The following is a 14,612-nucleotide window of genomic DNA, read 5'->3' as shown; positions in this document are numbered from 1 at the left end:
GCGCCACCAGGGAAGCCCTCCTTATACTTTTTTTTAAAAAAAGTGTAGTTTTCTTTTCTTTTTTTTTTTTTTTTTGTGGTATGCGGGCCTCTCAATGTTGTGGCCTCTTCCGTTGCGGAGCGCAGGCTCCGGACGTGCAGGCTCAGCGGCCGTGGCTCATGGGCCCAGCCGCTCCGTGGCGTGTGGGATCTTCCCGGACCGGGGCACAAACCCACACCCCCTGCATCTGCAGGTGGACTCTCAACCACAGCGCCACCAGGGAAGCCCTAGTTTTCTTTTAAGTGGAACAAAATGAATAGAACTCTAAATTCTGACTCTGGAATAACCGTTGAAGTTGGCCATTAGTTTTATGAGGAATAATATAAAATGTTTATTTTTTCCCCAATAGGTATCAGCATTATTTTGGGAGTGGCTGAGGGTGAGTTCTTTATTCATGATGCTGAAATTCAGAAGTCAGCACTTCAGATTATCATCAATTGTGTGTGTGGCCCGGATAACAGAATTTCTAGTATTGGCAAATTTATCTCTGGAACTCCTCGGAGAAAGCTGCCTCAGACTCCCAAAAGCAGTGAGCACACTCTGGCCAAGATGTGGAATGTGGTCCAGTCCAACAATGGCATCAAGGTGCTTCTGTCCTTACTCTCCATCAAGATGCCCATCACAGATGCAGACCAGATCCGGGCCCTGGCCTGCAAGGCCCTGGTGGGCCTGTCTCGCAGTAGCACTGTCCGGCAGATCATCAGCAAACTGCCCCTTTTCAGCAGCTGTCAAATCCAGCAACTGATGAAAGAGCCTGTGCTGCAGGACAAACGCAGTGACCATGTCAAGTTCTGCAAGTATGCTGCTGAGCTCATTGAACGGGTGTCAGGAAAGCCACTTCTCATTGGCACTGATGTGTCCCTGGCACGACTGCAGAAAGCAGATGTTGTTGCCCAGTCAAGGATCTCCTTTCCTGAGAAAGAGCTGCTTCTGCTGATACGAAACCATCTCATTTCTAAAGGGCTTGGGGAGACAGCAACTGTGCTGACTAAAGAGGCTGACCTGCCCATGACTGCTGCCTCCCATTCTTCTGCCTTCACCCCAGTCACTGCTGCTGCTTCTCCTGTTTCTCTTCCCCGTACCCCTCGCATTGCCAATGGCATTGCAACTCGACTGGGCAGCCATGCTGCTGTGGGTGCCTCTGCCCCTTCTGCCCCCACTGTTCATCCTCAGCCACGGGCCTCCCAGGGTTCACTAGCTCTGCCTGGCCCGTCTTATGCAGGCAACTCTCCTTTGATTGGTAGGATCAGTTTTATCAGAGAGAGGCCATCACCCTGCAATGGCAGGAAAATCAGAGTGTTGCGGCAGAAGTCGGACCATGGCGCCTACAGCCAAAGCCCAGCCATAAAAAAGCAGTTGGACAGACATCTTCCTTCCCCACCTACGCTGGACAGTATCATCACAGAATATCTTAGAGAGCAGCATGCTCGCTGCAAGAACCCAGTTGCCACCTGCCCACCTTTCTCTCTCTTTACTCCTCACCAATGTCCTGAGCCAAAACAGAGGCGGCAAGCGCCAATAAACTTTACCTCAAGGCTAAACCGCAGGGCATCATTTCCAAAGTATGGAGGGGTGGATGGCGGATGCTTTGATAGGCACCTTATCTTTAGCAGGTAAGGAGAGGTTACCTCACTTCCTGGGAATTGGAATGATTTTTCTATTTAAGTCAAAGTATGTGGGTAATATCAGCATAAAGTAATTAGTCCAGAAAACCATCTGTTGGCCTGAGATACCAGGAATTATCACTGTGTGAATACATGAGCAATGTGACTATACCCCCTTTTGTCAACCATGGGTTCCTCGTGTGATTATTGGCAATATATTGATAAGGTACTCTATGTTCTTACTATAACTAGTATGTTTTCTAGAACCCATGCAACACTCTGTCCCTAACTAGGCTCTCAAGTTTGTTTTTGTGCTGGTTCAAGTTGTCTCCTCTTATTCCTTAAAAATCTTAAGTGAAGGTCATGGTATCCCAGGTTTTACACATGGGAATTTTTGTTATTGTTAAAATTTTTAAGTGAAGGTCATTTTCTCTCTTTTAAAATGAAGATGAGCCACTGAAGGTCACCGATATTTTGGAAGAACCCATTTGAAACATAAATGCTTTGTTTTTCCTTCTGTCCTTCTAACAGAGTTTTCTTTTTCTGAGTCCTTGCCTGTTCTTTGTCTCTGATTCTCTTTTGTTTGCTTAGGTTCCGTCCTATTTCAGTGTTCCGGGAAGCCAATGAGGATGAGAGTGGCTTCACCTGTTGTGCATTCTCAGCACGAGAGCGGTTCCTGATGCTTGGCACCTGCACTGGGCAATTGAAGCTCTATAATGTGTTTAGTGGACAGGAGGAGGCCAGCTATAACTGTCACAACTCAGCTATCACACACCTTGAACCTTCCAGGGTAAAGGTCCCTTCCTAGGTTATTCTCAATCGTTGTTCTAGGATAGGTTGGTGAACTGTGGGCTTGTGGTCTGACTGGTTTCCTGTATTTGTGCATAAAGTTTTATTGGAACACAGCCATGCTCGTACGTTTATGTATTGTCATGGGTACTTCTATGCTACCATGACAGAGTTGAGTACTGTAGTTGCATGCAACACAGATCATATGGCCTGCATAAACCTGAAGTATTTACTATCTGGTCCTATGTTTGCCAACCCTTGTTCTAAGACCTGAACATAGATAGATTTTTAATTTGCTTCATTTGGAAATGGAGATTATCAACTATGACCACTAAAGTTTTCTTTTTGTGTTGGAAGGAAATCTCAGAGTACTGTGAATTTTTAGGAAGACAAGCATATGATTCCAGTGGTAGTTCACAGTTTATTAACACTATTCTATGGATGAAATTCATGCCTTTGCTGTTTCTAAAAGTCAAGACTGTTAAGATGACAAGAATAATTTTCCTGATTTTAAAGTAAAGGAGGTTGACCTTTTATTGGGCTTTCTCTTTGAAAAACCTTTAAGAATCCTTAGCTAGGAAGTCTAACAACTGTTTCCAGTTAACTGATAATTCAGATGAGATAGATGGAGAAATATGGCCAAATATTAAGAAAGGAGGAACCATCTTTGACATCTTCCCAAGTGTCACATCCCCCCACCCCCTGCCTTGGAACTATTATATTTTAGGAGGATTTAATATTCTTAAATTTAGTTATCTTTTAGGACATAGGAGGTACATGTTACTTAAGTCCTAGCAGCTTCTGACCATTTCTTGGTTCCTAAAAGTTTTTGTTTTCTTTATAATCCAACAATATATTTTATATTTTAGAATGCTAATGGAAGATGGCATTTATATAAACACATGATTACCCACCTTGGGCCTCCCATCTTCTTTTAGGACGGGTCCTTGCTGCTGACATCTGCTACTTGGAGCCAGCCTCTGTCTGCACTTTGGGGGATGAAATCAGTATTTGATATGAAGTATGTATCTACTTTTATAACCTAGTCTCTCTGTTTTACAATTTATCCCCTTCATCTGATTCTTTGACTTAAAGGCTTTTGGGAAAAAGAGGAATGCTATAAGTTATATTGCTGACTTCTCTCTTCCTCATCTGTGGTACATGTTTAATAAGATTTTATTTTTCTTAATTGCTGGGTTTTCTTACCAGGTAGGTATATACATTCCCATCACACAGCAGACCCTTCACTAATCCAAAATGGCACATCTACGTATTTTCTCATGTTCACATGCATACATTGCTATCTTTGCTGGAGCATATTTCAAAGGCACGTGTACCCAGTTAGCCATTTCTTTAACCAGGTAGTTTCCATTAATTATTTTGGATCTGCTTGGACAAACTGGTGGAGGGAATTTTCTTTTTAATCTTATGTGTACAATTTTTTCCTCTTTGGGAGCTTAGAATCTTTAGGTGAGTATAGTCAGGCAAGAGGCTGAGGATCACCTTATTTTCAGTCAGTTGAATAATTATGTCCCAAAGGTCAGTTATATCAGTACTTCTGTTGTTTGTTCATAGGCATTCCTTCACAGAAGATCACTATGTTGAGTTCAGTAAGCACTCTCAGGATCGAGTCATAGGCACAAAAGGAGACATTGCCCATGTAAGTACTTTAGAATCCACTTCTTTCAAGTGATTTGTCTATTTGTTTATACTGAGATCTTCTGGACTGAGTGTGAGGACTTAAGTCCTGTGGGTGACAAAAAAAAATTGCTCAGTGATATTCTTTCCAGATAGAATCTGTAAGTGTAATGAAGTAATTCTGAGCTATATGGGAAAATGTGAAAAGAACTTTATCTGACAATTTGAGAACTATTTCATTAGCAGAGCAGATATTTTCAAACACTAAGTTTTAGATGAAATAAAGTCCCTGCCTTTATGGAGCCTCACTGGGGAGACAGTGAATAAAGAAGCAAATATATAGTATGTCAGATGGTAAGTGCTGCCAAGGAAAAGAAAGCAGGGTGAGAGGTAGGAAGTGCTTGGTGGTGGTGTGGGGGACTTCCTTTTTATCTAGGAAATCAGTGTCACTGATTGGGTAATGTTTAAGCAGCGTCTTGAAGGAAGTGTGGGCATCATGCAGATGTCTGGGGAAAAGTGATATAAGACAGGGGATGGCAAGGGAATGGCAAGGGAAACCTTGGCAAGGGAAGGCAAGGGAAACCTCCTTACTTGGGAGGTGGGAGGAAGAAGGCTGAGGTCAGTGGTGGGGCATAGCATGTAGCCTCTTGCAATGTGGTGTTTAAGACCTTTGGTTTTTCCTCTTGAGTGAGATGAAGACACTGGAGGGTGAGCAAGAAAGCACATGACTGGATGTAAAATTCCTAAAGTGTGAGTCTGGTTTCTGTGAGAGAAGCAAGAGGAGGCTTTCCAGTTAGGAGGGTGTTGTGCCAGCTAATATGTGAGAGCGCAATGGGGCTGTGCCTAGGTGGGCGTGGTGGAGGCAATGAGAAGTAATGCAGCTGGGCCCTGGGGTTTTGGATACATGGAGTTTGTGATTCTCTTAGACACTCAAATAGGGAATGGGCAGTTGAATATACAAATTGGGGGTTCAGGAGAAAAGTCTGGGGTGGGAGATATAAATATGGGAGTTGTTCACTTGTCGACAGTATGAACTGTGAACTTGGATGAGATCATTAAGGAGGCTAGAGAAGAGAGCTGTAAGGACAGAGTCCTGGCATGTGCTAGTATTTAGAAGTTGCCCGTGTGAGAAGGAACTTGGGAAGGAGAACAAAGTGTGTGGCCAGTTAGGTAGCAGGAGACCTCAGGAAAAAGATGTGCTCTAGAAGGCAAGGGAAGACTCTTTTGAAGAAGGATTGATCTCCTGGGTCAGAAACTGCTGATAGGTTACATAAGTTGAGAATTGAGGGAATTCCCCAGCGATTCACTGGTTAGGACTCTGGGCTTTCACTGCTGAGGGCTGGGGTTCAGTCACTGGTCGGGGAACTAAGATTCTGCAAGCTGTGTGGCGTGGCCAAAAAAAAAAAGGATGAGAATTGAGAAGTGACCTTTGACTAACCATGTGGAGGTCAGTGTTAACCATGTCAGGAGCTAGTTCTGTGCACTGGGATGAAAAATCTGATTAGAGTGGGTTCACGAGAGAACAGGAGAGAAGTGGAGACACTGAGTATAGACAAGTCTTTTGTAGTATTTTGCTGAAAAATAAAGAGAAGAGGGGATAGTAGCTTGAGGTGGGGGATATGGAGTGGTGAAGAGAGGGTTTCTCCCAAACTTAATTTGAAAGTGTTAAAATATATAGAAGAGTTGAAATAGTAGTACACATAACTACCACCTAGATTCATCAGTTTAGTATTTTGCCATAGTTTCTTTCTGTGTAAATATGTGTGTTTTTCTGAATTATAGAAAGTAAGTTGCAAACATTTTATCCCTAACTCTTATAACATGTATATCCTAGCAATAGTGACATTTTATTACATAATCACAGTTATCAAATATAAGAAAATTTATAGTAATTCCCAAATATCAATTAATATCCATCTCATACTCAGTTTTCCTGATTGTTCCTGATGTGTTTGGTTTCAAATGTTTTTTTTTTTTTGAACCAGGATCCAGCCAAGATTCACATATTGCATTTGGTTGTTATGTCTCACTAATGTTTTAAAGCCAAGAACCATTTCTCCAGTTTTCATGACATTGACTTTTGAAGAGACCAGGCTAGTTGTCTTGTCCCACGATCTGGATTTGTTTGTTTCCTTGTGGTGTCTCCCTATTTGTTCCTCTATTAAAGGAGGATTTTTTAAAAAGATTGGATATATTACAGCATGGCTGTAAGCTGATGGGAAAGATCTGGTCTCTGCATGGGTTGCACATTGTAGACTTTGGATAGTATATTGGGATATTTTAAGGAGAAAAGGGCATTTCGTTGATGCCTTTCTCCAAAAAGTAACCTGTCAGAGTATTCTATGAGTAATGTTGGTTAGTCCACATGGAGAGTTTCTCAGCTTCAGTCTTAGAAACATTTTCTGTTTCTTGAAAGTGGGATGGGGAAGAAGAGGGTTTTCTTATCCCTATTGCAGTCTCACTTCTCATTTTCTTACTTGTGGCAAAGAGACTTTTCAAACCTTGAATGGGAACCAAAGTACATAAACTTTGCTTGTATGGGTGTGGTCTTCCTATTTTCCAGTTATTTTCAATGTTAGGCCTTTTATAATTTTGATGGGCTTTGGAAAGCATGAGAGAGATATTTTACGCAGCTTCTGTTTGTATTCGTCAGTGGATGGATTGGTCTGATTTTTCTCTTCCCACCCCTTCTTCTCTAAAGATTTATGATATTCAGACTGGCAACAAGCTGTTGACTCTGTTTAACCCAGATCTTGCCAACAACTACAAGAGGAACTGTGCCACCTTTAATCCTACAGATGATCTTGTCTTAAATGATGGCGTCCTCTGGGATGTCCGCTCTGCACAGGCCATCCACAAGTTTGACAAGTTCAACATGAACATCAGTGGCGTTTTCCATCCGAATGGGCTGGAGGTCATCATTAATACTGAGATTGTATCCTTTATGCCCATGTCTTAATTGCCATTTGTTACCTAGTTTGTAATGCAGAAATTATTTATCTTTCTACCAATACCTGGTCGAAGTATCCACACAGGTAAATAACCTGGTTTTTTTCCTTTGGTTTGAAGTATTATTGAATCTGTAGTGGATTCAGTTGATACTGGTAATTATCGATGACTTTTACTAGCATGTTTTCTTTGTATTGGGAAGTGACCAGATTACTCCCTCCCACTTCCCCAGGTGTCAGATTGACTTTTATCTGTCTTCAGAAGGATTTTACTTTTGCTCTATAGAAATGACACATAAGAGTAAAAAGAAGTGCTACTATTGGGAGAGAGGGACCTCATGTAGTTTTTATGTATATGAGGATATCATAGGAGATTTTCAGGGTCATTATTCAGTAATATGCATTCTGAATGCTTTTGCTTTATCTTGATCTTGTTGACTTCTAAAGCATTAATACCTAGAAGGAGGGGAAAAGAAAGTGGTATCTCAGAATTTCCCTCATGAGGTTAAATAAGAAGTTTTGGGGAAAATAGTTTTCCTTGACCTTTCCCCTCCTAGTGGGACCTTCGTACTTTCCATCTTTTACACACAGTTCCTGCTCTAGATCAGTGTCGAGTGGTGTTCAACCACACGGGGACAGTGATGTATGGAGGTAATAAACTTTTCATTATTCTCTTTCTCCCTCCTCTCCCCACTCACTTCATTTGATACCTCCTATTTAGAAATATCTGTCAAATGTGAATTGAAAGACATTTCAAAGTTGTAACATAAAAGATAAAATAATAGTACAAATGGTGACAAAATTTGTTGATGAGAATAATGTCGATTTAGAGTGGAGGGCCACTGGCTTTGAAGATAACAAGTAAATCTTGTATAGAAAGAAATTTCATGAGTAATTTACTATGCATATCATTATGAACTTCAAGAAAAACCTTTTTTGTCTTGTGATTTTTGTACGCTTTCAGCTGTAACAGTTGTTGGAAGCTAGATGAGAGGTTGAGGATATTGTTTGGATATGCAAGGAGGATGCTTTGAGAGGAATTTACTACAGGGAAACTCTCTGAAGTCTTGATTGTCCATTAATATTTTCTGCAGTTGTGAATAGGGGATGTTTCTGACTCTAATAGTATTTTGCTTCCCTTTCCTATTTCCCCTTTCTGTCCCAACTAGCTATGTTGCAGGCAGATGATGAAGATGACTTACTGGAAGAGAGGATGAAAAGCCCTTTTGGATCATCCTTCCGAACATTTAATGCAACTGATTACAAACCTATAGGTAAGTGTGAAGGTCAGGTATTGATGATTTTGCCTTGTTTTGGTGATCCTTATTTAAGATCCTCCATTTTCTGAGAGAATTATAATTTTTCTGCTTTTGAAAAGCAGAGGAGTTAGGGAAATATTTATGAACAGTCACGTTGAATTCCTTTAACAGAAAGGCTGGTTTTAAGATCACGGTAGTAGTCTAGTCCTGAGTCTTGTCACATTCTGTTTTCCAGCGACCATTGATGTGAAACGGAACATTTTTGACCTATGTACAGACACCAAAGACTGCTATCTTGCTGTCATCGAGGTAAAGGGAGCAAGAAGAAATCCTACTGTTTTATTCTGATATTTAAGATCATTTTCAACTTATACTCCAGACATTTTTGTCTGTTATGTGTTCTAAAGATGATGCATTTCTGGTGATAGATTAGGATAATCTACTCATCTGATGGAGAGATACACAGTATAAGAGAAGTAGGAAAATCCTGATATAGAGCATTGTGGAGCATCCCATCTCCTATTATCCTGGACTCACACTGTCATCCCTTTCTTAGAGGAGTCAGTCTCTCTCTAGAGCATCCTCGGAACAGTGTTGTTCCCAGGGATGGTGGTCTCTCCCTTGCTGTCCAGGCCTTCTCATCCTGTTTTTCTTTCCCTCTCTGTGTCCTAGACATAACATTTTCAGAATCAGTTCAAGAATTTTGGGTATTGGAAGCTTTGATAGTTACAGGGTCAAGGTGTGTGAGTGCCAGTCATAGCTGAGGTGTGGATATGGGCCTTCTAAAAACTAACTTCTTGTGGACTGGGTGTTCTATTTCAGAACCAAGGCAGCATGGATTCTCTGAACATGGACACGGTGTGCAGGCTGTATGAAGTAGGCAGGCAGCGTCTGGCAGAGGATGAGGATGAAGAGGAGGACCAGGTTAGTGGTCTTTGAAATTTCTTTCTGCTGAATAATGCTTTATTAGAAATTATGCATTTCTGCTTTTAGTTACAGGGTTTTTCTTTTCTTTTCTTTTCTTTTTTAAAGATTTTTGCTATAGGGGTGTTTGCTACCTGTTAGCATATTCTGAAGGCCTGTCATGTGTCCTTGATCACTGAAACTGATCAGAAGAAAGCAGATTTTTATTATTACAAGACTTTAAGCAGTATCTGTTAGTCCTGTGAGTTCCATTTATAGATTAATTTGCAGGTCAGCAATCTCTCATTTTATTTTAGAGATTTCCTTGTACTCATCCTCAGAACCAGTGCCCTGTCTGGCTTCAGGATAAGCAGGCCCCCATTTTCTCAATGTCAGTACAAAACCAAAAAGTCACTTTGCTGAGCTGGATCATAGAAATGGCTTAACCTCTATAAAGTTCCGGTTTGCATTTTCTCAGTTTTATGGCATAGTCTATTTTCAGAGTATAGAATGGAGCTTACAGGGAAAGAGAAGATATTGATGCTTTTGAGAAATTAAACATTTATAAAATGTGGGTAGATGGTATCATGTCTCAGAATCTTAGCTTTTCCTTTTTTTTTTTTTTTTTTGGTGGTACGCGGGCCTCTCACTGTTGTGGCCTCTCCTGTTGCGGAGCACAGGCTCCGGAGACGCAGGCTCAGCGGCCACGGCTCACGGGCCCAGCCGCTCCACGACATGTGGGATCTTCCCGGACTGGGGCACGAACCTGCGTCCCCTGCATCGGCAGGCGGACTCTCAACCACTGCGCCACCAGGGAAGCCCCAGCTTTTCCTTTTTTATAGGGGATTTTAATTTATGGTCACATTATGCTAGGTGCTTGTCTGTGTGGTGTGTCAGTTGATGTCAGTTATGAAGAGTTCTTAAACTTCTGAGTTTCAGCAGATCTTTCCTGTCTACTAGGCCCACACCACATTCTTTTTGTAAGCATATATTCTCTTGGCCCAATTCTCTAGACAAATCTGAGAAATGTTTATTGCTGAGTAATATAAAGTTGAAAACGAATGACTAGGTTTTTACATTTTTGTTGTAGATAATAAAGCAGATAAAATATCTTTTTTCCAGATCTTGGATTCATTTCTGTTTTTTCTTCCACTATGGTGTTGCTTGGTCTTGGTGCCCTATATCCTCTTAAAGGGCACAGAAGTGCCCTGAGTGAGGGCAGGGGCCACCGTAGGACAAGAGGAAGCACACTTTCTTCTTTTTGCCCTGCCATTGCTCTCTCATCCTCACCTCTCCCCTATTCTTTGGTAAATCATGCTCAATGGTTAGGGGTAATGGAATAGCTTTCTGTTAGCATTCTTCCCCAGCAGCTTGTACTTAAGACTTAAAATAATTTTTAAGAGCAAAATTTTTGAAAGTGATAATTTTAAAAGTATTTTTTTTGTGCAAGTCTAATACTATGGGCCAGTGACTCATGTTTTTTTCTGACAGGACTTAGTACTGACTAAGCAAGGGTGATTTGTTTTGCCAGTTTGAGATTTAGGTATGTGTTCCACTATCGGGCTTTATAGGTTATGAACCTCTACTTTCTCCTCTAAATTGAATCCTTGAGTAAACCCTGTCACCTGGAATCAACAAGCTAAAACAGACTCACCTTACAGTCCTCTGTGTATACTCTCTTGATTGCCACTGTCTCTGGTAGAATGTTCTAACTGGCTAAGTATGCATTTTATTAGAGCTCAGAGATAATTCATAATCCCAGGAAATGGGTTTCTGAGCAGAGTGAGGAGAGGAGACTTGTATGTATTTGGGGTTAGTGGTCACTGTGGGATCAGAGCAGAGCCTTCTGCAGGGCTTACTTCTTGTCCCAGAGGCATCCTGTGCCAGTGCTTCCCTCGTGGGATGCCCTCTTAGGGGGCAGTTTCCCAGCTCTGTCTTCCCTCTCTTCTCACACACAGATGAAGATAGTCATGATCCTTGTTGGATACCATGGGGATATTATTTTATAAAGCACTTTACTGAAAATGACATCCTCAGTACAATAGTTTTTGTTTTTTCTTGGATAGACTTTATTTTTTAGAGCAGGTTTAGGTTCACAGCAAAATTGAGCAGAAGGTACAGAGATTTCCCATAAATGCACTGTCCCTGTATGCATAGCCTCCCCCATTATCAACATCCCACAGCACAGTGGTACATTTGTTACAAATGATGAACCTACATTGACACGTCATTATTGCTCAAAGTCCATAGTTTACATTAAGGTTCATTCTTGGTGTTACACATTCTGTGGTTTGGACAAACATGAAGTGTATCCACCGTTGTAGTATTGAACATAGTAGTTTCACTGCGCTAAAAATCCACTGTGCTTCACAGATTCATTCCTCCCTCCCTTCAGCCCCTGACAACCACTGATCTTTTTACTGTCTATAGTTTTGCCTTTTCCAGAGTGTCATATAATTGGAATCATACAGAATGTAGCCTTTTCAGATGGGCTTCTTTCATTGAGTAATATACATTTAAGTTTGTTCCATATCTTCTCATGACTTGGTAGCTCATTTCATTTTAATGCTGAATACTATTCCATTGTTTGGGTGTACCACAGTTTATTTATTCATTTACCTACTGAAGGACATCTTCATCGCAGTGTTGAATAGTTTTGGCAATTATATTCTGGAGTAATTTGAATAAAGTTTTGGCAATTCAGAATAAAGCTCCTGTATCAACTCAAAAAAATACCTCAAAAAAAAAATCAACATATTGTGTACCGTGTGCAGGTTTTTGTGTGGACGTCAGTTTTCAACTCCTTTGTGTAAATACCAAGAAGTGTTATTGTTGGATCATATAGTAAAAGTATGTTTAGTTTTATAAGAAACTGCAAAACTGTCTACCAGAGTGGCTGTACCATTTTGCATTTGTCATCAATGAATGAAAGTTCCTGTTGCTCTATGTACTCACCTGCATTAGGTGCTGTTGGTGTTTTGCAAATTTTGGTCATTTTAATAGATATGTAGTGGTCTCACTATTTAATTAAAAAATTAATAGACATTTATTCCTTTAGTTGAACAATCAAAATGTGTGGTTTAAGATTTTTTTGAGTGGAAAGGAATTTAGGTCTTGCAGTTTTGTTTTGGTTTTTTGAAGTATAGTTGATTTAAAATGTTGTGTTAGTTTCAGGTGGACAGTAAAGTGATTCATTGATATTTAGTGATATATATATTTTTTATATATATATATATTCTTTTTCAGATTCTTTTCTATTATAGGTTATTACAAGATATTGAATATAATTCCCTTTGCTTATACAGTAGTTCCTTATTGTTTATCTGTTTTCTATATAGTAGTGTATATCTATAAATCCCGAACTCCTAATTTATCCTCCACCCTTTCCCCTTTGGTAACCGTAAGTTTGTTTTCTATGTCTGTGAGTCTGTTTCTGTTGTGTAAATAAGTTCATTTTTATCTTTTTTTTAGATTCCACATGTAAGTGATATGATAGGTCATGATATTTGTCTTTTTCTGAGTTACTTCACTTAGTATGATAATCTCTAGGTCCATCTGTGTTGCTGCAAATGGGATTTTGTTCTTTTTTATGGCTCAGTAATACTCCATTGTAAATGTGTACCACATCTTCTTTATCCATTCATCTTTTGATGGCCGTACTTAGGTTGCTTCCATGTCTTGGCTGTTGTAAATAGTGCTGCTACGAATGAATATCGGGGCACATGTATCTTTTTGAATTAGAATTTTCATCTTTTCTGGATATATGCCCAGGAGTGGGATTGCTGGATCACATGGTGACTCTGTTTTTAGGGTTTTTTTCTTTTTTTTTTAAGATTTATTTATTTTTTTTTGCGGTACACAGGCCTCTCACTGTTGTGGCCTCTCCCGTTGCGGAGCACAGGCTCTGGACATGCAGGCTCAGCGGCCATGGCTCACAGGCCCCGCCGCTCCGCGGCATGTGGGATCTTCGTGGACCAGGGCACGAACCCGTGTCCCCTGCATCGGCAGGCGGACTCTCAAACCACTGTGCCATCAGGGAAGCCCAAGATTTATTTTTTATTTATGTATTTAATTTGTTTTTGGCTGCATTGGGTCTTCGTTGTGGCACACGGGATCTTCGTTGAGGCATACAGGATCTTTTGTTGTGGTGCGCGGACTTCTCTCTAGTTGGTGTGCGGGTTTTCTCTAGTTGTGGTGTGCAGGCTACAGGGTACATGGGCTCTGTAGTTGTGGCACACGGGCTCTAGAGCGTGTGGGCTCTGTAGTTTGCAGCATGTGGGCTCTCTCGTTGAGGTGCACGAGCTCAGTAGTTGTGGCGTGCAGGCTTAGTTGCCTCACGGCATGTGGGATCCTAGTTCTCCAACTGGGGATCAAACCCGCGTCCCCTGCATTGTAAGGCGGATTCTTTACCACTGGACCACCAGGGAAGTCCCTGTTTTTAGTTTTTTAAGGAACCTTCATACTGTTCTCCATAGTGGCTGCACCAACAGTGCAGGAGGGTTCCCTTTTCTCTACATCCTCGCCAGCATTTATTCTTTGTAGACTTTTTGATGATGGCCATTCTGACCGGTGTGAGGTGATACCTCATTGTAGTTTTGATTTTCATTTCTCTAATAATTAGTGATGTTGAGCATCATTACATGTGCCTGTTGGCCATCTGTATGTCTTTGCAGAGATGTCTGTTTAGGTCTTCTGCCCATTGTTTGATTGGGTTGTTTGTTTTTTTGATATTGAGCTGTATGTATATTTTGGAAATGAAGCCCTTGTTTGTCGCATCATTTGCAAATATTTTCTCCTAGTCTGTAGCTTGTCTTTTCATTTTGTTTCCCATATAATGCCTTTTTTCTTTTTTAAAAGAACTAACATTTAGTGTTTATTTATTTATTATTTTTGGGTGCGTTGGGTCTCCATTGCTGTGCGCAGGCTTTCTCTAGTTGCAGCGAGTGGGGACTACCCTTCGTTGTGGTGCGCAGGCTTCTCACTGCAGTGGCTTCTCTCGTGGAGCATGGGCTCTAGGTGTGGGGGCTTCAGTAGTTGTGGCACGTGGGCTCAGTAGTTGTGGCTCACGGGCTCTAGAGCGCAGGCTCAGTAGTTGTGGCGCACGGGCTTAGTTGCTCCGCAGCATGTGGGATCTTCCTGGACCAGGGCTTAAACCCGTATCCCCCGCATTGGCAGGTGGATTCTTAACCACTGCGCCACCAGGGAGGCCCTAATGCCTTTCTTTATGTCTAGTAACTTTCCTTGGTGTAAGATGCTTTGTCTGAAATTAATATAGCTACCCTGGCTTTCTTTCTTTCTTTCATTCTCTCTTTTTGTTTTTTGGTGGCACCACATGCCTTGTGGGATCTTAGTTCCCCGACCAGGGATCGAACCCGGCGCCTCAGCAGTGAAACTGTGAAGTCCTAACTACTGGACCACTAGGAAGTTCCCTA

The 14,612-nt window shown here is 41.2% G+C and overlaps 1 protein-coding gene across 9 annotated transcripts in view; it reads left to right on the top strand.

Moving 5' to 3' along the window:
• DCAF1 (DDB1 and CUL4 associated factor 1) overlaps positions 1-14,612 on the top strand; it is a 97,166-nt gene that overhangs the window by 60,861 nt on the left and 21,693 nt on the right. For all 9 annotated transcript variants that reach the window (XM_089919405.1, XM_022572992.3, XM_089919401.1 and 6 more), the window contains 9 exons: positions 389-1,652; positions 2,235-2,433; positions 3,371-3,453; positions 4,008-4,092; positions 6,772-7,005; positions 7,576-7,669; positions 8,188-8,292; positions 8,513-8,586; positions 9,100-9,201. In XM_089919405.1, the coding sequence (XP_089775531.1) occupies positions 389-1,652; positions 2,235-2,433; positions 3,371-3,453; positions 4,008-4,092; positions 6,772-7,005; positions 7,576-7,669; positions 8,188-8,292; positions 8,513-8,586; positions 9,100-9,201 (2,240 nt within the window). The remainder of the gene's footprint in view (positions 1-388; positions 1,653-2,234; positions 2,434-3,370; positions 3,454-4,007; positions 4,093-6,771; positions 7,006-7,575; positions 7,670-8,187; positions 8,293-8,512; positions 8,587-9,099; positions 9,202-14,612) is intronic.

The sequence above is a fragment of the Delphinapterus leucas genome, chromosome 10 (genome assembly GCF_059928025.1).
Source record: "Delphinapterus leucas isolate spDelLeu-1000000601 "Yukka" chromosome 10, BTC_Dleu_Yukka2, whole genome shotgun sequence".
Classification (NCBI taxonomy): Eukaryota; Metazoa; Chordata; class Mammalia; order Artiodactyla; family Monodontidae; genus Delphinapterus; species Delphinapterus leucas.
The sequence above is the reverse complement of the archived record's forward strand: the minus strand, read 5'-3'. Positions and strand labels throughout refer to the sequence as shown.